Consider the following 24,342-nt stretch of genomic DNA (forward strand, 5'->3'; position numbering starts at 1 on the left):
TGTTTTTATCATTATTATTTTTTTTTCCTCTCCTTATTTCCATTGTGACATCTTTGGCTTCTTGCATTTCCACATAAGTGTTGGGATTCCTCCCACTGCAATTAATGAGTGAAACTGCACTGTTTTATATGGATGCTTTATACATATTCATGTAACAGTAAGTCAGTGAAGACTCTTATAGCACCTTTGTAATAAACAAGATAGGACAGGATATCATGGGATATCACACCACTGGAGTATGATTCTTTGTTGTTTTTACCTAGCTATACAGTTGAACTCCCCCACAAACTCGCTCTCACTCACCCTCCTCAGAAGGGGAGTGGAAGAAGAAAGTATGCTGGGAAAAAAAAAAAAAGAAAAAAGGAAAAAGGAAAAAGAAAATAAGACGGAAAGGAAAGGAAAGGAAAGGAAAGGAAAGGAAAGGAAAGGAAAGGAAAGGAAAGGAAAGGAAAGGAAAGGAAAGGAAAGGAAAGGAAAGGAAAGGAAAGGAAAGGAAAGGAAAGGAAAGGAAAGGAAAGGAAAGGAAAGGAAAGGAAAGGAAAGGAAAGGAAAGGAAAGGAAAGGAAAGGAAAGGTGTCGTGGTTTAACCCGGCCGGCAGCTAAACACCACGCAGCAGTTCGCTCACCCTCCCCCCTCCCTCTCTGGGACGGGGGAGAGAAATGGAAAGTGAAGCCCGTGAGTTGAGATAAAGAGAGTTTAATAAGACAGGAAAATAATAATAACAAAAATAATAATAACAATAATAATAATAATAATACAATGGTGATAATAGGAAAGTAATAATAATATGTACAAACAAGTGATGCACAATGCAATTGCTCACCACTCGCTGACCGATGCCCAGCCTAACCCCGAGCAGTCCTGCCCCCTCCCCCCGGCTAGCCACCCCATATATTGTTTAGCATGACGTCAGATGGTATGGAATACCCCTTTGGCTAGTTTGGGTCACCTGTCCTGGGTCTGTCCCCTCCCAGCTCTTACTGCACTCCCAGCCTGCCCGTTGGCAGGACAGAGCAAAAGGCTGAGATGTCCTTGGCTTAGTATAAGCACTGCTCTGCAACAATTAAAGCATCGGGGTGTTATCAGCACTCTTCTCATCCTAAGCCAAACCACAGCATTCCATCAGCTCCTAGGAAGAAAATTAATTCTAACTGAAACCAGGACATCTATCCACCCCTTATTCCATACCATTTATGTCATGCTCAGGTTACACTCTTTTCCATACATTCTAATTAGTCACCTATAGTAATCATGGTAGTGACAACATACAGTATAATATACTAATTAACATGGGCTATTCTCACCCAGTATTAAATCTCCTTGATGTACACAACGGACCTCTCCGTTCTTTTGCATCACCCACCAAGTGGATCCAGGTCCCTGAGTGAAAACAATTCCACGAATAGGTTTGCCTTTTCCTGAGGCAGGAGTAGCCCAGACTGTTTTACCCAGCATATTTCTTACATGCACTACAGGAACTTTATCCCCATCTACAGTACGTAACAGGTTTGATTGGGCAGGTCCAGCTCGGTTGGTAGATCCCCTAGTATTGACTAACCAGGTGGCCTTTGCCAAATGCGTATTCCAGTTTTTGAACGTCCCAGCGCCCATTGCTTTCAAGGTAGTCTTTAACAGGCCATTGTATCGTTCAACTTTCCCGGAGGCTGGTGCATGATAGGGGATGTGATACACCCATTCAATACCATGTTCTTTGGCCCAAGTGTCTATAAGGTTGTTTCGGAAGTGAGTCCCATTGTCTGACTCTATTCTTTCTGGGGTGCCATGTCGCCATAGGACTTGCTTTTCAAGGCCCAGGATGGTGTTCCGAGCGGTGGCATGAGGCACAGGATATGTTTCCAGCCATCCGGTGGTTGCTTCCACCATTGTAAGTACGTGGCGCTTGCCATTGCGAGTTTGAGGGAGTGTGATGTAATTAATCTGCCAGGCCTCTCCATATTTATATTTCAGCCACCGTCCTCCATACCAAAGAGGCTTTGACCGTTTGGCTCGCTTGATTGCAGCACATGTTTCACAGTCATGAATAACCTGTGCTATAGCGTCCATGGTCAGGTCCACCCCTCGATCACGAGCCCATCTGTATGTTGCGTCTCTACCTTGATGGCCTGAGGTGTCATGGGCCCATCGGGCTATAAATAATTCACCTTTATGCTGCCAATCCAGGTCCACCTGAGCTACTTCAATCTTAGCAGCCTGATCCACCTGCTGGTTGTTTTGATGTTCTTCAGTAGCCCGATTCTTGGGCACATGAGCATCTACGTGGCGTACTTTCACAGCCAGGTTCTCTACCCGAGCAGCAATATCTTGCCACAATGCAGCAGCCCAAATGGTTTTGCCCCTACGCTGCCAGTTGTTTTGCTTCCACTGCTGTAACCATCCCCACAGGGCATTTGCTACCATCCATGAATCGGTGTAGAGATAGAGAACTGGCCATTTTTCTCGTTCAGCAATGTCTAAAGCCAGCTGAATGGCTTTCACTTCTGCAAACTGACTCGATTCACCTTCTCCCTCAGCAGCTTCTGCAACTCGTCGCGTAGGACTCCATACAGCAGCCTTCCATCTCCGATGCTTCCCCACAGTACGACAGGACCCATCAGTGAACAGGGCATATTTCTTTTCATTCTCTGGCAACTGGTTGTACAGTGGGGCTTCTTCAGCACGACCCACCTCCTCCTCTGATGATATCCCAAAGTATTTGCCTTCTGGCCAGTCCATGATCACTTCCAATATTCCTGGGCGACTGGGGTTTCCTATTCGAGCCCGCTGAGTAATCAGTGCAACCCACTTGCTCCATGTAGCATCAGTTGCATGATGCATAGAGGGGACCCTTCCCTTGAACATCCAGGCTAGTACCGGCAATCAGGGTGCTAGGAGGAGCTGCGCTTCAGTACCGACCACCTCTGAAGCAGATCGAACTCCTTCATATGCTGCCAATATCTCCTTTTCAGTTGGAGTATAGCAGGCCTCAGATCCTCTGTATCCCCGACTCCAAAACCCCAGGGGCCGACCTCGAGTTTCCCCAGGTTCTTTCTGCCAGAGGCTCCAGGTGGGGCCGTTCTCCCCGGCTGCAGTGTAGAGCACATTCTTTACATCTGGTCCTGTTTGAACTGGCCCAAGGGCTACTGCATGGACTATTTCCTGCTTGATTTGTTCAAAGGCTTGTCGTTGCTCAGGGCCCCATTCAAACTCATTCTTCTTACGGGTTACTTGGTAGAGCGGGTTTACAATCAGACTGTAATTTGGGATGTGCATTCTCCAAAACCCCACAACACCTAGGAAAGTCTGTGTTTCTTTTTTGTTAGTTGGTGGAGACATAGCTGTTATTTTGTTGATCACATCCATTGGGATTTGACGACGTCCATCTTGCCATTTTATTCCTAAAAACTGGATCTCTCGTGCAGGTCCTTTGACTTTATTCTGTTTTATGGCAAAACCGGCTTTCAGAAGGATTTGGACTATTTTCTTCCCTTTCTCGAAAACTTCCTCTGCTGTGTCACCCCACACAATAATGTCATCGATGTACTGCAGGTGTTCAGGAGCTTCCCCCTGCTCTAGCGCAGACTGGATCAGCCCATGGCAAATGGTAGGGCTGTGTTTCCACCCCTGGGGCAGCCTATTCCAAGTATATTGGACTCCCCTCCAAGTGAAGGCAAATTGTGGCCTGCACTCTGCTGCTAGAGGGATGGAGAAAAATGCATTAGCGATATCAATTGTGGCGTACCACTTGGCTGCCCTCGATTCAAGTTCATACTGAAGTTCCAGCATGTCCGGCACTGCAGCACTCAGTGGTGGCGTGACTTCGTTCAGGCCACGATAGTCCACTGTTAGTCTCCACTCGCCATTAGACTTTCGCACTGGCCATATGGGGCTATTGAAAGGTGAATGGGTCTTACTGATCACTCCTTGGCTCTCCAATTGACGAATTAGCTTATGGATGGGAATCAGGGAGTCTCGGTTAGTGCGATATTGCCGCCGGTGCACAGTTGTGGTAGCGATTGGCACTTGCTGTTCTTCGACCCTCAGCAACCCCACAACAGAGGGGTCCTCTGAGAGACCAGGCAAGCTAGATAATTGTTTAATGCCCTCTGTCTCTAAGGCAGCTATACCAAAAGCCCACCGGAACCCTTTTGGGTCCTTGCAATATCCTCTTCTAAGATAGTCTATGCCAAGGATACATGGAGCATCCGGGCCAGTCACAATACGGTGCTTTTCCCACTCATTCCCAGTCAGACTCACTTCAGCCTCCAATACAGTCAACTGCTGAGATCCTCCTGTCACTCCACAAATATAGATGGGCTCTGGTCCTTTATAGCTCGATGGCATTATAGTACATTGTGCACCGGTGTCTACTAAAGCCTTATACTTCTGTGCGCGTGATGTGCCAGGCCATCGAATCCACACAGTCCAATAAACTCGATTGTCCCTTTCCTCCCCCTGGCTGGAGGCAGGGCCCCCCTAATCCTGGTCAGAATCTTCTTCGTTTCTGTGTTTGAAGGATTGTCTGCTGGAAGTTGGAGCAGCAAACTTTTCGGAGAATCCTTTTTTCCTGATTGTTTTCTTTTGCAACTCACGTACCCGTGCCTCTAGGGTCGCGGTAGATTTTCCATCCCATTTTCTCATGTCCTCTCCATGGTCTCGTAAGTAAAACCACAGGGTGGCACGGGGTGAGTACCCACCATATCGTCTTCCTTGTGTGGGTGAACGCCTACCCCTGACAGCTGAGACACTGCTTTGTGCAGGTGCAGAGGAGAATAATCTCTCTTCAAGTTGGTGAACCTTTTCAGAAAGTTTCTCCACAGTGTTCTCTTTTGGTCGGTGGGCACTGGTTGGTTCAGGTGGGGAGGACAATAGATTCTCTTCAAGTTGGTGAAACTTTTCAGAAAGTTTCTCCACAGCTGAGACGCAGGCCTGTAAGGAAGAGGAGAGACTTTCTTCGTACTGCCGGAGTTGTTTAGCCGCTTCATCTACTGTGGGTTCCTCATCCTCTTTCCAGGCCATTACTGCCAATGAGCTGGCATATGATGATGGTGCACTCCGTACAAACTTCCGCCACATGGGTCGTGTACACTTGACTTCATCTGGATCTTTGGATGTTTGTCTCTGGTCTGGATCCTCATAAATCACTTCCTGTACGGCTAATTCCCTCAGGTACTGGATTCCCTTCTCCATAGTGGTCCACTTGCCTGGTAGACATAAAATATCTTCCTTGAAGGGATACCTTTCCCTCACAGCTGAGAGGAGACGCCTCCAGAGGCTGGTGGGTTGTGCTCCATCTGCAATTGCTTTGTCAATGCCGGCGTCTCGAGCAAGGGATCCCAACCGTCTGGCTTCCCTGCCGTCTAATTCCACACAATTGGTTCCAGAGTCCCAGCACCGGAGCAGCCAGGTGACAAGCTGCTCACCTATACAGCGACCAAAATCTTTTCGCACATCTCGTAGCTCGCGCTCGTTTAGGCTTCGGGTAGTTACTGTTGCTCTTTCGGCATCCTCATCTTCCTCCTCCTGAATCCTTGATGGCCCAGCGTCGTCATCATCTTCATCATCTCTATACTTAGTTTTGGCAGAAGCTTTACCTGGATTGGCAGAAGACTCTCTGCGTTCTAAACGACTTGAATTTCTATACCATATTTTCACCTTCTCTACAGGGGCAGCTTGCACTGCTACTGCTCGTTTCTCTGACTTTGTTACAGGGTCTGCCACAGAGGTTGGAATACCCTCTGCAGGGGCAGCTTGCACTGCTACAGCTCGTTTCTCTGACCCCGTTACAGGGATTGGAATACCCTCTGCAGGGTCAACTTGCACTGCTACAGCTCGTTTCTCTGACACGGCCACAGGAGCTGGAGCGGCTGCAGGAGCTGGAGCAGTTGCAGGAGCTGGGACTGGAGCAGCAGTAGGAGCTGGAGCTGGAGCGGCTGCAGGAGCTGGAGCTGGAGCGGCTGCAGGAGCTGGAGCTGGAGCGGCTGCAGGAGCTGGGACTGGAGCAGCTTCAGGAGCTGGGACTGGAGAAGTTGCAGGAACTGGGACTGGAGCGGCTGCAGGAGCTGGAGCTGGAGCGGCTGCAGGAGCTGGAACTGGAGCGGCTGCAGGAGCTGGAGCTGGAGCGGCTGCAGGAGCTGGAACTGGAGCGGCTGCAGGAGCTGGGACTGGAGCGGCTGCAGGAGCTGGAACTGGAGTGGCTGCAGGAGCTGGAGCTGGAGCGGCTGCAGGAGCTGGAACTGGAGCGGCTGCAGGAGCTGTGACTGGAGCGGCTGCAGGAGCTGGAGCTGGAGCGGCTGCAGGAGCTGGAACTGGAGCAGTTGCAGGAGCTGGAACTGGAGCGGCTGCAGGAGCTGGGACTGGAGCAGTTGCAGGAGCTGGAACTGGAGCGGCTGCAGGAGCTGGGACTGGAGCGGCTGCAGGAGCTGGAACTGGAGCGGCTGCAGGAGCTGGGACTGGAGCGGCTGCAGGAGCTGTGACTGGAGCGGCTGCAGGAACCGGATCTGTAGCGGCTGCCGAGTCCACCGTAGGGGTCACAGTGGCCGTTGGATCTGTCACAGGGCTTGGAGTGGCCGCAGGGTCTGTCACTAAGTTGATAGCAGTATCAATGGCAGCTCGATAGGCATGAGCCAGGCCCCAGCACGTTACAATGATTTGTGTTACTTTGGAACTGCCAGAATCATGACACCTTTTTTTCAAGCATTCTGCCAGTTTTTGAGGATTTTGCCATTGTTCAGGGGTGAATTTCCAACACACTGGGGGTGCCAACTGCTCTAGATGCCTGCCCATATCCGCCCATACTCCCTGCCACCCACAACTATCCTGCCTCCGGGCACATCTCCGGAAGAGCTTCCCAAGTAGTTGTTTAACTTTAAGCAGAACCTGAAGTGCATTCATGAGGCAGAACAACAAGACTATGGTATTCTGAGTATTCCAGAAATATTCAATATCTTGGAGAGCTATTGTGACAAGCTCAGGGGATAAGAGGGTGGTGAAGGAGGAAGGCAGAGTGACCCAGGAGGATACAGGGGTGGTGAAGGAGAAAGGGAGAGTAAGCAAGTAAGGAAAAATATCCTCCCCTTTCCCCTCCACAGATTGACTCCCTAATGGAAAAAAACAATAGGTATAATTGCTAATAGTTTCCAAGATACAGTTTCCAAAGTACAGAGTCGACGATGTTACTGAATACAAATAACAAGTTAGAGTCATGACCACATATTTCATCGTCTCATAAGCCATTGCTACAACACACAGCACCATAATGATCTGAAACCAGGGCCCGGAGAGGATAAACAACACGACAGAGAGCAAATACGGAAAATAATGTACTATAATACTCAATTTGGAAAACAGGCGCAGCAGAGTTGAGATTAAAGCAATCAGCATCATGACAAGTGACTATTAAGCAGGTCTAATCCTTACACCAATTTTAGTTTAACACACTCTGGTCAGATCTGCCGTTATCTCAACCTTTCGGGCCCCACGTTGGGCGCCAAAAAGGCTGTCGTGGTTTAACCCGGCTGGCAGCTAAACACCACGCAGCCGTTCGCTCACCCTCCCCCCTCCCTCTCTGGGACGGGGGAGAGAAATGGAAAGTGAAGCCCGTGAGTTGAGATAAAGACAGTTTAATAAGACAGGAAAATAATAATAACAAAATAATAGTAAAAATAATAACAATAATAATACAATGGTGATAATAGGAAAGTAATAATAGTATGTACAAACAAGTGATGCCCAATGCAATTGCTCACCACTCGCTGACCGATGCCCAGCCTAACCCCGAGCAGTCCGGCCCCTTCCCCCCAGCTAGCCACCCCTATATATTGTTTAGCATGACGTCAGATGGTATGGAATACCCCTTTGGCTAGTTTGGGTCACCTGTCCTGGGTCTGTCCCCTCCCAGCTCTTACTGCACCCCCAGCCTGCCCGTTGGCAGGACAGAGCAAAAGGCTGAGATGTCCTTGGCTTAGTATAAGCACTGCTCTGCAACAATTAAAGCATCGGGGTGTTATCAGCACTCTTCTCATCCTAAGCCAAAACACAGCATTCCACCAGCTACTAGGAAGAAAATTAATTCTGTGCTAACTGAAACCAGGACAATTAATTTTCAGAGAGCATTGTATTAATCCTATAAAGGAATTTATTGAGTAAGCCAACAGCAAACAAAACAGCGCTGGGCAGCAGGGGAGTCTCTGCTCCGCCAACGGCACGTACCTCACCCCCGCCAGGGTCCCTTTTTATATCTTGGTAACTCCGGGATTATGCAGAGATTATGCAGGATTATCCTGGTATGTTCTGTGACTGTGCACACTGTTGCTAGGGGGTTGTCTCTGTCCCTCTGGTGGTCGTGAAGATGAAGGCCGTAGTATTCCTCGGCATTGTGGTTCAATTTTTTTTTTTTTTTTTTTGTTTATTTGGTCATGTTGGCCCAGCATGAGACAGAAGAAAGGATGTTGATACACGAGTTTAACAATTTATCAGGAGGTGGTTACATGAGCTTTGCAACAGTGTCTTTGAACAAAAGAGGCAACTGAAATGCAGAAAGAGAGAAGGGGAGGGGGTTCTTTTTTTTTTGTTACATTAAGCATAAGAATTTTCATAGTGTCAAGCCAAGCATTATACTGCTCCTTACTTCAGCAGGGAGCTTTCGCAACTCCCGCTCCTCAAACCGAACTCCTTGTTTTTTATAATACAAAAGACAATGAACAAACATTCATGGTTTGTTCAAAAACCCTCTTCCTCTCTGCTCAAGTGTATCTAGCGACTCACAGAGGCTGTCCGTGTCCCGTCGTCCTCATGGAGCGCTCTCTCCCATCCTAGCCTCATCGTGTCACCTTCCTGCTTACTGTGGACAGTGGTAGGTATGGGTTGGGGCAATCTTACCTGTCCTTGAGAGCATTGGCAGCTCTTATTCCAGCTGACTTCTCAATGGGAGAGCAGCCAGGATTGTGCTGTGTTCTGGTCCAATCGCCGTGTGATTCTGGCTGAAAGAGAAGAAGCAACAAACGGAACAGCACCTCCCTGCGACCATGGGCAGCCCCTGCCTCTCTGCTCAAGAGTATCTAGCGACTCACCGAGGCTGTCTGTGGCCCGTCTTCTTCATGCAGCATTCACTGCCGTCCTGCCCCCATTCTGTCAGCTTCCTGCTTGCTGTGGACCATCGGGGGTGTAGGTTGGGGGGGATCTTGCCTGCCCTGGACTGCGTTGGGAGCTCTTCCTTCCAGGTGATTTCTCAAGGGGAGAGTGGCCAGCAGTGTGCTGTGGTTTGGTTCCATTGCTGTGTGATTCTGGCTGCAAAAGAGAAGCACCGAACGGAGTAGCATCCCTCTGTGAGCACGGACAGCCCCTGCCTCTCTGCCCGAGGGTCTCCAGTGACTCACCAAGGCTGTCCGTGTCTCATTGTCCTGATGGAGAGGTCACTCCTGTCCTAGACTGATCGTGTCACCGTCCTGCTTGCTAATAGAACCCGGTGGGTGTGGGTTGGGGCAATCTTACCTGTCCTGGAGAGCGTTGGCAGCTCTTCCTTACAGCTGACTTCTCAAAGGAGAGTGGCAAGGATGTGCCATTCTCTGGTTCCATCGCTGTGTGTTTCTGGCTAAAAGACAGTCACCACAATACAGAGTAGCATCCCTCTGTGAACACGAGCATCCCCTGCCTCTGTGCCCGAGGGTCTCTAGCGACACACCAAAGCTCTCCCTTCCCATCGTCCACATGGAGCGGTCACTGCCCTCCTGGTCTAAGCGCGACACCATGGTGGGGAATGGCTTGGGGCTGTCTTAACTGCTGTAGAGTGTTGCCATATTTTCTGGCTAAGTTCACTAAGCGAGAGAGGCCATCAGTGTGCCATGGTCCGGTCTCATCATTAGGTGTGTTTCTGTCTGAAAGAGGAAAAGCACCAAATGGAGCAGCATCCCCCTCTAACCATCAGCAGCGCTTGCCTGAGTGCCCAAGTGTCTCCAGCGACTCACCGAGGCCATCCCTGTCCCCTCATCCTCATGCAGTGGTCACTCATGTCCTGACCTGATCATGTCACCATCCTGCTTGCAGTTAGAGAGGAAAAAGAAGCTGACTCCCTCTGGTTGAGGTTGTGTCTAGAGCGGACACTTGAGCGGGAGGAGCAGGCGGCCGAGCAGCCTCCCCATCAGCACGGGCAGCTGTTACAGGCCTGCCCAACCGCCCAATGTTCATTCATGTGTTCATTCATGTGTCAAACACGAGCATCTAGATTCCAAGATCTGTGTCCACGCTGATGGGTTCACACAGCACTCTCAGACTGCTCCATAAATCCTTAGAGCTCTTTGAAGTATGAGGCCCTCACCCTCAGACTTTGAAGTATATTACAATCTGGATAAACACATATTGCCTAAATCAATCTCCCTGCACTGTGTAGTTTTACTGTAATATAATATGGTGGATTTTTTTCATTATTATTTTTCTTAATGGAAGGCTTAGAAGCAAGTGTTTTACTGACAGGAAGAATGAAAAGACGTCCCAGTTTTTCATTCCCTCTACAGCAGGTCAATCTTCATCAGCTGGCAGAATCATAAGAGCTCATGCAGCTCACAGAACTGCCGTGAAATATGTCTCCGGTTAGCTAGACAAGAGAAGGTTGGTATGCAGATGTAGACATGGGTTATAGGTAAATACATGTATATCAAAAGAAGTGGGAAGCAATAGCTGTAAAATAAGGCAACTGGAGAGGAACAGCTGACAATAGGACATAGTGAAAGTGAGAAAGGAGGAAAGGAAGAGAGAAGCTATAAATCTGAGTTACGGAAGAATCACCTTTTCTTCAGGCTTTATTCAACTAAGAAACATATTTTTTAACTGCGCTTTTCTCAGATTAGGAAAAGTGGTAAATCTATCATTTAATCAGCCATTTGGATAGTTAAGGTGCTGCCCTGTGTTTAGGCAGAAGCAGCTGGAGTGAAGATTAGACTGGTTCAAAACCGAACAGGGTGTAATTATTTCAGCCCTCTGAGCCCAGATTTGTACTTTCTATGGACAGCTGCAAGATAGCTAGAGAGCAGCTCTCTGCCATTTTCAGGTAGATAAGTGATTGTTTTCCATTTCCAAAATTAGATTTATTTTTGATTAATAAGCATCCAAACTCTTCTGTATCACCCTATCTCTGTCAGAAAAGGAGAACAATGAAGAAAAATAAAAGGGGGGGGAACGACGACATAAGCAACCCAGACAACTAAATCAATATTCCAATTCTCAACCAGACAAAAGTTCAAAATACTGAAAGGGTGTCAGAAAGCTTCCAGGAATTTTAGCCCACACTGAAGGTATTGGCACCCAGAGAGGACTGACAGCATGAGTGTCTGCTTGACAAAGAAAGAACTAATCACGTGGGTCTACCATTTAAGTAACTTTCAAAGGAATAAAGGAGGCAAAGGATTGATCTTATAGGCTAACTACTGGTATACTGGTTCAAAATCCTCTGTGAAGAGAAGTTTGAGGTCTCTTCCCTAAAGAGAAAGGTTAACAACCTTTCAAAATCAAAAGAGATTGACTTTGAAGAAACACTTTCAGAATGAGATGAGAAGAGCAATTTAAAGAGTCTTAATTTTCTTTTATTGCTCAGAAGCCAGAGTTCATACAGACAAAAAAGATAAGGACTTTAACGCTTAGAGAAAGGGGCACTGAATTTGTAAATTAAGTCAATGTGGAAACCCTTTCTTTCTACACATTCAAAAAAAAAAAAAAAAGTGATCATAAAGGACAAAGAACAGGATGAATGTGTTTTACAAATGCTAGAAACATACATGTATGTAACAAGATTGCAGTGTTAGAAACATGTGTTGAGGGAAAATTATGATTACATTGGAATGGCAGAGACTTGGTTAAATCAAGCTATCAACTGGGAGATAAAATTACCAAGGTATAAAGTTTGCGGGTGGGTGAGGTAAAACAAAAGTAATGAGGGAGGGAGTAATTTACGTACAGGGCAAATACTGAATAAACAGAAATAAATGACACTAGGATTTTGGCTGACACAACAGGGACTATTGGAAGTAAACTGAAGAATGAGATATGGAAAAAGTTAGTCCTTGGACCTTGCCAGAGACTTTCAGGAGAGGGTGAGAAAGCATATCAGGAAACGTTTTTACAGATGAAGGAAGTCTGTATCGAATCCAGCGTAATGATCCAGTGGAGGAGTTCAATTACCTAGACATTTCCTAGGAAAATGTTAGTGGGAAAAACTATTAAGCAAGCATGATTATAAGAGTAATACAGGATTGCTTCCTTACGGAATATGCTCAGAAGCCACTCAGGCCACAGGAAAAGGGTAATGTGGATATAGTGACTAGAAATAAACTAGACACAATGAATACAGTGAAAGCTGGGAGGAGTATTACAATAAATATGTAGTGCAGTGCATGTGGTTGCAATGCCATTAAGACTGGGGGGGTAAGTTGCACTTGCATGTTAAATAAAATCAGACCCTCACTGAACATTAAATAAATTAAAGGTAGCCCAAAAGAATCAAGCTTCACCAAAGGAAACGCAGGGAAAAATCTGAGATATATTTAAGAACATATTTTCAAAATACAAGACATTCATCAGGGATGAAGCCAGAAAAAAAAAAAAAAAAAAAGCAAAAAACAAACAAACAAAAATCTGCAATTGTATCAGGGAAGTGTAGTGCTTTATCTAGTCCCATTCATTGAACAATAGGAAAATAAAGATCTTGTGGCCAGTAACACACGTTTGAAACAGCATAAATTCCCCATGACCTATGAGCCCATCTGTTTTGCTACTGGTGCTGGAAGAAAAATGTGAGCAGATGAGAAGGGACTGCAGATGAAAAGTAGAGACTAGGTGTGAAAAGAGAAATGATACATGTTTAAATAGATTCTCTGACATTTCCCTGTTTCCAGTGAATGAGGTTCACAAATGACCTTGCTGCCACGCACAGAGCCTAATAGCGAACCTCCACAGCACATTACAGGCAGACACTCATGCCAATGTGATGAACTTAGATTCAAGACCATATTTTGGCTAACAGAGATTGGACTCAGTTCTCTGAGGAAGCTATTTCTTAAAAAAAAATAAAAAAATAAAATAAAAAAATAAAAAAATTCATTTTATAAAAAGTAATTGCATTTATTATTTGGAAGTTTAGACACAAAAATATTCACACATGCAGTAGTTAAGTCAGGTTAAACATGTATTAAGTAGCAATCTTAGTCATCATTCTGGCAACTAAGACCGTGTATCTCAAAACTCTTCATCATATATTGAGTTAATTTACTCTTATTAACCTCCTTGTATGGCTCAGTTTTAGCTGCTCTCCAGTTTTCTACAATTGACAGTTGACAATTTGTACAACTGGACATTGCATGGACTTTTAATAAAAACAACAACAAAGCATGTGTGAGTTTTACTGATCTAAAAGTCAGTTTCCATACAGTTTTATCCCTGAATCTACCTTTGGATCTGTAGATTTTGCATGTCCAACTTTTAAGTCAAAGTTTGATATAAAATTTTGGTTCTCTAAGTAGCTTCTCAAGGTCTCAAGCTCATCACCAAGTTGATGATTAAATAGAAAAAGCAGTTTGTAATCCTTTCCCTGAAAGGAACAATATTTTAGGGGAAAAATAGCAAGGAGTAGATACATGCATAAACACCATGGGTCACAGTGTGGCCACCTGGATTGCTATGTGACCTGAAGTGTGGGTATATGTGCTCTGCCTTGCTTTTCTCCTTACACAGTGTGGTGGTTTTACTCAGCTGGGCAGCCGAGCTCCACCACTGCCGCTCTCTCACTCCCCCTCCTCAAAGAGGAACAGGGAGAAAATACAATCAAAAGGGCTCAAGGGTTGAGATAAGGACAGGGAGAACGCACAGTAATTATTGTGCCTGGCAAAACAAACTCAGCAGTAAGATTTATTGCCTATTACTAACCAGCTAGAAAAGCGAGAAACAAAGGAAAGAAACCAAAAGCACCTATCCCCCCCATCCACCCTCTTCCACCTCCTCCCCCCGAGTAGCGCAGGGGAGTGGGGGAATGGGGGTTATGGTCAGTCTATAGTGCTTCTCCACCGCTCCTTCTCAATCACTCTTGTCCCCTGTGCTGTGGGGTTCCTCCCACAGGATGCAGGCCTTGCTGAACTGACCTGGCGTGGGCTTCCCACAGGCAGCAGCTCTTCAAGAACTGCTCCTACATGGCTTCATACCATGGGGCCCATCCCTCAGGAGCAAACTGCTCCAACCTGGGTCCCCCACGGGCAGCAGCTCCTACCAGGTCACCTGCTCCTGCGTGGGCTCCTCCATGGGCTGCAGGGAGACAGCCTGCTTCACCGTGGGCCTCACCACAGGCCGCAGGGGACTTCTGCTCCAGCACATGGAGCACCTCTCCCCCTCCTTCCTCACTGACCTTGGCACCTGCAAGGCTGTTCCTCACTCCTCTCACTCTCCCAGCTGCTGTGTGGCACGGCATTTTTTTTTTCCTGTCTTAAATCTGCTCTCACAGAGGTGCAAAGCAACATTTCTTATTGTCTCAGCTCTGGCCAGCAGTTGGGCCTTTGCTAAACATGGGGCAGCTTCTAGATCCTTCTCACAGAAGCCACACCTGTGGCCCCCTGCTACCAAAACCTTGCCACATAAACCCACTACAGTCTACCCTCCAGCCCTTCTTGTAGATGGGCATCACATATGCCAGCAGCCAGTCATCTGGGACCTCCCCGGATAGCCAGGACTGTTGATAAATGATGCAGAGTGGCTTTGTTAGCTCTTCTGCCCATCGGATATTAGGTTGGATATTAGGAAGAACTTCTTTCTTGAAAAGATTGTTAGGCATTGGAATGGGCTGACCAAGGAAGTAGTGGAGTCACTAACCCTGGAGGTCTTTAAAAGACATTTCAATGTAGAGCTTAGTGATATGGTTTAGTGGAAGACTTGTTAGCGTTAGGTCATGGGTTGGAGTAGGTGATCTTAGAGGTTTCTTCCAACCTAAATGATTCTGTGATTTTCTGATGCTGTGAATCCCAACTCCTGCGGGCTTGAATGAGGTATGGGAGACAGCTGAGCCCCCTCCTAGCTTCTGGATTGCAAAGAATGAGATGCCTTGCTTGATTCAGCTGAAACTCTTCCCTCAGGAGGGGGAATAAAGATCCCTTTCTGTCCTTGGAAAGGTGTCCTGCCTAAAACCAGGGCACAGAAAGGTGATTCCTGGACCTCATACCTTTTCTGTATGAGGAATGACAGTGCTGGAAAAGAGTTTCTTTAACATGTAGAGGGAAGGAGCATCAGGGATTGCTTCAGTCAGTTTCAAAGTTGATTTCCCTGGAGGCCCAGGGACTTGTCAAGAGCTCCCTGTGCTGCTGAACTGGGCCGGGCTCCTGGACCCAAGGGGAGCTCATGGCAAGCGGGCAGCCCTGCAGAGAGACAACTCTGCCCAGGAGCAGCTCCTCTGCACAGCACAGCAGGGCTGGGGGCACTGCCTGCAGGGGACAAGGGCAGCTGAGAAAAGGGAGGGAGATGTTAAAGGCAGTGTGGAGGGGGGATGCTGAGAGCTCACTGTGGGAGAAATCTTCACAGTTCTAAAATGGTAAGTGTCTGTGTGAGGACAAGGCAGATGCAGTATCCTAGAGGGTTCTTCTACAGCTGCCACTTCCTATGGCTGGTAGGACATGGCACAGGGGCTGTGCTGGTTTCTCTAGTGTGAAGGAAAGGAATGTTCCGTGGATCAGTGGTTACCTGCCCAAGCTGTCAGAGGGACAGGACATGAGGGTTCCTTCTCACAGGGCTGGCTGCAGGCTGTGCAGCCAGGGTGCAGGCAGGGGTGGCCAGGGCTGTGGTGCAGAGCAGGGTCCTTTCTGTGCCCCAGGGGCTGTGTGCCGGGGCAGGGCCTCTGCTGTCTGCCAGGCTCAGCATTCAGCCTACCTGATAAGCTGCCCAAGACACTGCAGGGAGAAGCTGTGGGTGTAATGAACCCCCTCGCAGGGCACAGCAGAATCCTGCTAGTGCCCAGGGGCTGCCTGGAGCAGACGGCTTGGAGCTCAACAGCAACCCCAGACCATGTCAGAGGGGACTCTTCAGACAGAAAGTCAAGGCTAAGGCTGCCTGCTGTGGTCTGGGCTTTCCAGGACCTGTGCTTTCACTGTTCTTTAGTTCATCAGGATGGGAATGGAAACAGAGCTGTACTGAGTAGAGATGATTTTGAGTTTCTGTCACTTCAAAATTTATGAGGAACCTCAGAAAGTGCCTTCAGCACCTGCAAGCCTTCAGAAGGCAGCAGAATCACCTTCCCAGTTTCATCAAGGCTTGTGTGATCTCCTGTTCAGCACCTGCCCACACTGAAAGGGTGCAGAGCAGAGCTGAGCACACAGCAAATGAGAAGGGGTCTGTGAGCACTGGCAGGGCATAGACGTGACAGAGAAGCAGTTCATTGTAGGAATGGCTGCAGGCAGCAGAGACGGGCAGGGAGAAAAGGAACTGCAACAGGAAAGCCTGCTGCAGAGGATAGACAGGCACCTCCTGCCATCCCCTGCAGGGGGATGGGGCCGTTGGGTAAATTGGGTCTCCTGCCTCTCGACACCCCCTTACGAGGAAGTTGTAGACTGTGATGAGGTCTCCCCTCAGCCTCCTCTTCTCCAGGCTGAACAGGCCCAGTGCCCTCAGCCGTTCCTCGTACGTCTTCCCCTCCAGGCCTTTCACCATCTTCGTAGCCCTCCTCTGGACACTCTCCAACAGTTTCATGTCCTTTTTATACTGTGGTGCCCAGAACTGCACACAGTACTTGAGGTGAGGCCTCACCAGCGCAGAGTAGAGCGGGACAATCACCTCCCTTGACCTACTAGCGATGCCGTGCTTGATGCACCCCAGGACACGGTTGGCCCTCCTGGCTGCCAGGGCACACTGCTGGCTCATATTCAACTTGCTGTCTACCACGACCCCCAGATCCCTCTCTTCTAGGCTGCTCTCCAGCGTCTCATCGCCCAGTCTGTACGTGCAGCCAGGGTTTCCCCGTCCCAGGTGCAGGACCCGGCACTTGCTCTTATTGAACTTCATGCGGTTGGTGATTGCCCAGCTCTCCAACCTATCCAGATCCCTCTGCAAGGCCTTTCCACCCTCAACAGAGTCCACAACTCCTCCAAGTTTGGTGTCATCAGCGAACTTGCTCAAAATACCTTCTATTCCTACATCCAGATCGTTTATAAAAATATTGAAAAGTACCGGCCCTAAAATGGAGCCTTGAGGGACCCCACTGGTGACCGACCGCCAGCCTGACACAGCCCCATTTACCATAACCCTTTGGGCCCTGCCCGTTAGCCAATTGCTCACCCATCGTATGATGTTTTTATTTAGCTGTATGGTGGACATTTTGTCCAGTAGGATCCTATGGGAAACCGTGTCAAAAGCCTTGCTGAAGTCCAAAAAAATCACATCAGCTGGTTTCCCTTGGTCCACCATACGGGTGATCTTATCATCAAAGGAAATCAGGTTAGTTAGGCAGGACCTACCCTTCACAAACCCATGCTGGCTGGGATCAATGACTGCTTTGTCCCCCAGGTGCGCCTCAATACGTTCGAGAAGCATCTTCTCCATGATTTTACCAGGCACTGACGTGAGACTGACAGGCCTGGAATTGCTAGGGTCTTCTTTCTGACCCTTCCTGAAAATCGGCACAACATTTGCCAGCTTCCAGTCTACCGGGACCTCTCCAGATTCCCAGGATCGTTGAAAAATAATTGAGAGAGGTTCCGCGATGACGTCCGCCAGCTCTTTCAGCACCCGGGGATGAATCCCATCTGGACCCATGGACTTGTAGGGATCCAGGTGGAGTAGCAAATCCCACACACGTTCAGGAGCGGTTGGGAGTTTGTCAACCCCACCGTCCCGGTCCTCCAGCTCAGGGCACCCTGGGTCCCGAAGCCCATCATCGGCATTGAAGACAGAGGCAAAGAAGGCGTTAAGCGTCTCTGCTTTGCCTATGTCATTGTCTGTGAGGAGACCTTCCCTATCAAGGAGCGGCCCTATGTATTCTTTAGTTCTCCTTTTTCCATTCACATATCTAAAAAAACCCTTTTTATTTTCTCTCACAGACACAGCCAGCTTCAACTCTAGGTGTGCTTTGGCCACACAAATTTTCTCCCTACAAACATGAACAGCATCCCTGTATTCTTTCCATGACACCTGGCCCTCCTTCCAGTAGCGAAACACTCTCTGTTTCCGCCTAATCTCCATTAGAATGTTCCTGGTCAGCCACGCCGGCCTCCTGCCCCGCCTGCCTGACTTGCGATATTTAGGAATTGCCTGATCTTGTGCTTCTAGGAGGCATCGCTTAAAGAATGACCAGCACTGGTGGACATCGAGGCCTTCAAGAGCAGTTTCCCAGGGGACCTTGCTGACTAGTTCCCTGAGCAGCCTGAAGTCCGCTTTCCCCATATCTAGGGATGAGGTTTTGGTGGCACTTTTCCTTCTGTCACCGTAAATTTTGAACTCAACCACTTCATGGTCGCTGTGACCAAGGCGGCCACCAATCACCACATCTCCCACCAGACCCTCTCTGTTTTCTAGCAGCAGGTCTAGGAGGGCACCTTCCCTAGTTGGCTCCGTTAGCACCCGCACCAAGAAGTTATCATCTAGGTGCTTCATGAACCTCCTGGACTTGCTCGTGTCAGCCGTGTGGCACTCCCAGTTAACGTCTGGCAAGTTGAAGTCCCCCATAAGGACAAGGGGAGTTAATCTCGAGGCCTCTCTTAGTTCTGTAAAGAATAATTTATCGGCGCTATCGTCCTGGCCAGGCGGTCTGTAATAGACTCCCACAACGACATCCCCTTTTTTTGTTCGTCCCTTGATCCTTACCCAGATGCTCTCTGAATAGTGGAAAAGTACTGCTGTAGAGCAAATGGTATAAGAAGGGAGTCCGTCCTCAATAAGAGAATTGAAGTCATGTTATCAATAGGAGAGCTGAACTTATATCTTCAATAAAGGAGTAGCAGTTACTGGTCCTTAAAGAACCCTGGTGTCCATGTGGTCATTCTGCCAAAGTCCCCATGCTCCCCATAAGTACATACCCAAGCTGACGGTGCTGCTGTGCAGAGCAAATGGGCTGTGGTGCTGTGGGTGAATCTGCATGGCTGTCCTAGTCAGGGTGGGAAGCAGACAGCCAGGATCACTGGACTGTACCAGGCAGAGGTACTTCACTAAGGGGAAAATGAATCAGAGATGCAGGTTCCCTGTGAATACCTGGCTTTAGGTCTTTCCCTGTGGCTGAGCACACAGTGGGAAATCTCTCACATTCATGGAGGCTGCAGTCACTGCCCACACCATGCTCTACTGTCCCTGGACATAACCTGGTCTCTTAAGGCAGCTCCAGATTCCCCTCCTGAAGGACATCACCTACAGGTCAGATGTGGGAACAGCCCTGGCTATGTATTTTGCTGTCTCTGCTGTGAGCAGACACCCATGGGTGAGTTTTAAATCTAGCCCTGGGTCTCTGACAGGTCACAATGTGACAATGATAATTCCCTCCTGAACAGAAGCAGGAACAGACCCTTCTGGGGAGCAATGCTTTGGGCCTTTTCTTGGCACTTGTTTGGGAAGGAAAGCCCAGCCTTCAGAATGTGAACTCGGGTAATTCCATTTTCTTAGAGATGTTATGAGAGAGTTTTCATTGACTCACTCACAGTGTTAAATGCACATTTATGCATCCTCCATATGTCACAGAACACGTTCATTCATTTATAGAAGTGGGGGGAATAAAAACATTTATGTAGGGATGCAAAGGGCAAAAACAGACTGTGGTTTTTCCACTCGAGTGGGCAGCTGAGCTCCACCACAACTGTTCCCTCACTCCCCCTCCTCAAAGAGGAATGTGGAGAAAATATGACGAAAAAGGCTCAAAGGTTGAGATAGGGACAAGGAGATCATGCACTAATGATTGTGATAGGCAAAACAGACTTGACATAGGGAGACAGTAAGATTTATTGTTTATTACTAACAAGCTAGAGAAGTGAGAAACAAAGGAAAGAAACCAAAAGCACCTTCCCCTCCCTCATCCACCCTCTTCCACCTCCTCCTCCCAAGTGGGGCAGGGGAAGGGGAAAGGGGATTATGGTCAGTCTACAGTGCTTCTTCTCTGCTGCTCCTTCTCGGTCACTCTCGTCCCCTGTGCTGTGGAGTCTCTCCCATGGCATGCAGTCCTTGATGAACTGATCTGGCATGGGCTTCCCACAGGCAGAAGCTCTTCAAGAACTGCTCCAGATATGGGTCCGTACCACAGGGTCCATCCCTCGGGAGAAAACTGCTCCAACCTGGCTCCCCCACGGGCAGCAGCTCCTGCCCCATCACCTGCTCCTGCATGGGCTCCTCTCCACGGGCTACAGGTCCGGCCTGGAATCTGCTCCAGCAGGGGTCTTCTACAGGCCACAGACTCCATTGGTGCAGGTCCACCTGCTCCACTGTGGTCTCCATGGGCTTCAGCGTGGAACCCTGCTCCACCGTGGTACTCCATAGGCTGCAGGGGGACACCCTGCTTCACCATGGGCCTCACCACAGACCGCAGGGGACTTCTGCTCCAGTGCCTGAAGTACCTCTCCCCCTCCTTCTTCATTGACCTTGGTGCCTAAGGCTGTTCCTAACACCTCTCACTCTCCCAGCTGCTGTGTATCGCAGCATTTTTTTTTTCCTTGTCTTAAATCTGCTCTCACAGAGGTGCAAAACAACATCACTTGTTGGCTCGGCTCTGGTCAGCAGTGGGGCCCATACCAAACATTGGGCAACTTCTAGATCCTTCTCACAGAAGCCACAACTGTGACGTACTGCTACCAAAACCTTCCACGTAAACCCACTACACAGACAAAATGAGAAAAAGAAAAAAAGTATAAAATAATAAGAAGAATGACCAAAACAAAAGCCTGGAAGGGGATGTATTGAGATTCATCAATGGAGAGTGAAGGGATCTTTATGAGGACTGTACAACCTCCCCAAAATCAGTTTACTAACTGCATCCTTGAGATCCTTGTTCCTCATGCTGTAGATGAGGGGGTTCACTGCTGGAGGCAGCACCGAGTACAGAACTGCCAGCAAAAGATTCAGGGAGGAGGAGGACATGGAGGGGGGTTTCAGGTAGGCAAATGTGCCACTGCTGATGAACAGGGAGACCACGGCCAGGTGAGGGAGGCAAGTGGAAAAGGCTTTGTGCCGGCCCTGCTGTGAGGGGATCCTCAGCACTGCCCTGAAGATCTGCACATAGGACAACACAATGAAAACAAAACAACCAAATAATATACAGGCACTAACCACAAGAAGCCCAATTTCCTGGAGACAGGCATCAGTGCAGGAGAGCTTGAGGATCTGGGGAATTTCACAGAAGAACTGGTCCAGGGCATTGCCTTGGCAGAGGGGAAGGGAAAAGGTATTGGCAGTGTGCAGCACAGCATTGAGAACACCACTGCCCCAGGCAGCTGCTGCCATGTTGACACAAGTTCTGCTGTCCATTATTGTCCGGTAGTGCAGGGGTTTGCAGATGGCAATGTAGCGGTCATAGGCCATGATGGTGAGGAGAGAAAACTCTGCTGTGAGAAAGAGAGCAAACATAAAGACCTGGGCAGCACAGCCTGCATAGGAAATGGCCCTGGTGTCCCACAGGGAGTTGGCCATGGCTTTGGGAACAGTGGTGGTAATAGTGCCCAGGTCAAGGAGGGCAAGGTTGAGGAGGAAGAAGTACATGGGAGTGTGGAGGCGGTGGTCACAGGCTATGGCTGTGAGGATGAGGCCGTTGCCAAGGAGGGCAGCCAGGTAGATGCCCAGGAAGAGCCCAAAGTGCAGGAACTGCATCTGGCGTGTGTCTGCGAATGGCAGGAGGAGGAACTCAGTGGGGAAGCTGTTGTTGGACATTTTCTGCCTCTGGGCATGGTTGCCTGTCCATGGAGGAAAAAACAGAGAAAAGTTAGGCTAACTTCCCTGAGCAACCCGCCTGCTTCTCTAAAAGAAATCACTGTCCCCAGAGCAGAATGAGGAATATGTGAGCTCATTCTCCCACCCTCCCAACTCAATGACACCATACCTATCATTTGAAGATGAAGCTTGAGCAGTTTGTTCCCAAGAAGACACCCTCAGGGCAAGGCCTTGACAGTCGGTGTCAGAACAGAAACTTACACCCACCTGCACCCCAGACAAAGAGAGTGGGAGAACCACACACAGGTTTAGAAATAAGAAAGAACGTTGCAGTGGTCCAACCTGCTGACAGACAGAAAGGGAGATGGGCATGTAGGGAAGCCTTTAGCTTACCAAGCTTGCATGCACCTAGAGAAGTGACACTGCAGGGCAAGTACTCTTTTAATACTGATAACTGCATATCACCTTGCAGGACACAGGCTCCTCTCCTCTTCTGGAAGTCCATCTGAGGAGGAGGTGGCTCATGCCCTAAAGCCCCAGAGGGCAGACGCTGTGTTGGGTGGCAGAGGAGAGCAGGGGGTTGCTGCAGAGAAAGTGCCCACACTGCAGGCCTGACAGGGAGTGCCTGAATCCCCTCTCCCTTGGAGTTTCAGGCAGTTCCCTCTCTCCTCCCTGCCCCTGCCTTGAGCTGTCCCTGCTGGGATCTTCTTCCCTGTCCCCATATCTCCTCTGTGCCATTGCTCACAGACCCATCCCATCCACAGTGTACTCACATCTGCCTTGTAGACGCCTCCTGTCCCAGGGTAATTTTCAGGGATTATCTCCATGTTTTCAAAGGCTATGGAGCAGCTCAGACCTAAAAGACCTTACAATAACTTACAATAACTGGGGTCTCAGTGCCTTCATCCAAAGGGAGGAATAAATTCCATCTCTAACTGCCATCCACAAAGCAGGAGGAGAAATCTCAAAGCACAGAATATTTGTCTTCAAGAAACTCTTCCTCTGAACTTTCCTTTGAGGAATCTACTCTGAGGTGTTCTGGGGGTGCTAAGTAGCTGTGAGAAGCCTTCCCCAGGCAGCAGCCTCTGGGTGACAGTAGCTTCAGTGTACCAACAGGACCCTGCCCTTTCCTGCCCTGCCGGGGGGGGGGGCTCCTTCCACCCACAGCTTCTCCCCGCAGCACCCTAGGCAGCTCCCCAGGCAGGCTGAGTGCTGAGCATGGCAGGCAGCAGAGGCCCTGTCCCAGCACACAGCCCCTGGGGCACAGCAGGGACCCTGCTCTGCACCACAGCCCTGGACACCCCTGCCTGCATGCCGGATGTACTCCTGCAGCTGGCCCTATGCGAAAGAAACCTCATCTCCTGTCCCTCTGACAGCTTAGGCAGGTAATCCCTGCTTTGGACCTTGTCATTCTCCTCTTATCCAAAAAAAAACTCTGAGAGTCCTCCTGAAAGCTCCCATAGGCTGTGGGATTTGACAGCAAATCTGGAGATGGCGACAGAAACAAGAGCTGCATTGCCCTGCAGCCAGAGACTTACCCTGCTCAAGACTGTGAAGATTTCTCCTGCAGTGAGCTCTCAGCATCCCCCCCTCCACACTGCCTTTAACATCTCCCTCCCTTCTCTCAGCTGCCCTTGTCCCCTGCAGGTAATGCCCCCAGCCCTGCTGCTGTGCTGTGCAGAGGAGCTGCTTGTGGGCAGAGCTGTCTCTCTGCAGTGCTGCCCGCTCGCCAGGAGCTCCCCTTGGGCCCATGAGCCCAGCGCAGCTCATCAGCACAGGGAGCTCTTGACAAGTTCCTGGACCTCCAGGGGAATCCAGTACGAAACAGACTGAAAAAATCACTAATGATTTTTCCCTCCACTGAGGACAGAAACTCTTTTCCAGCACTATCATACCTCATATCTGAAAAAGTATTTGTTCCATGAGTGACCTTTCTCTTCAGAGCTGCTCTCAAGGATTTCTTCTCCCAGTCTGTACTCATGGCTGAGATTGCCCTGGTCCAAGTGTAGAATCTTGCATTTGGACTTGTTGAACATCATTATGTTAACATTGGGCCCACTTCTCAAGCTTGTCCAGGTCCCTTTGAGCGGCTTCTCTTCCTTCTGTTCAATCAACTGCACTCTCAGCTTGATGTCATCTGCAAACTTGCTGATGGTGCACTCAACCCCACTGTCTATTTCACTGATAAAGATTTTCAATAGTCCCAGTCCTTGGAGAGACCCCCGAGGTAAACCTCTCTTCACCTGCCTTCAACTTGGAGATGGAGCCATTGACCACCACTCTCTTGGTGTGACCTTCAAGCCAATTCCTTACCCACTGAGTGGTTCAACCCTCAAGAAATTCAAGAGACTCCTAGAGCATGTTGACGATAAGTTTCTGGTCCAGACATTTGGACCAGGATGGATTCTCCAATTTGGAGACCAGGATGTCATGTGGGACCATGTCAAATGCCTTACAGAAGTCCATGTAGATGGCATTGGTCAGTCTTCTTT

At 48.9% G+C, this 24,342-nt stretch overlaps 1 protein-coding gene across 1 annotated transcript; it reads right to left on the bottom strand.

The window, feature by feature from the left end:
• Positions 1 to 20,893: 20,893 nt before the first annotated feature.
• LOC140000459 (olfactory receptor 14A16-like) lies at positions 20,894 to 23,889 on the bottom strand. Its single transcript, XM_072030346.1, has 2 exons — positions 23,746 to 23,889; positions 20,894 to 21,907 (listed from the first exon to the last, which is right to left on the bottom strand). The coding sequence occupies exons 1-2, from the start codon at positions 23,887 to 23,889 to the stop codon at positions 20,894 to 20,896; spliced, it is 1,158 nt and encodes a 385-aa protein (XP_071886447.1).
• Positions 23,890 to 24,342: the final 453 nt, after the last annotated feature.

The sequence above is a fragment of the Anas platyrhynchos genome, chromosome 32 (assembly GCF_047663525.1).
Source record: "Anas platyrhynchos isolate ZD024472 breed Pekin duck chromosome 32, IASCAAS_PekinDuck_T2T, whole genome shotgun sequence".
NCBI classification, from domain to species: Eukaryota; Metazoa; Chordata; class Aves; order Anseriformes; family Anatidae; genus Anas; species Anas platyrhynchos.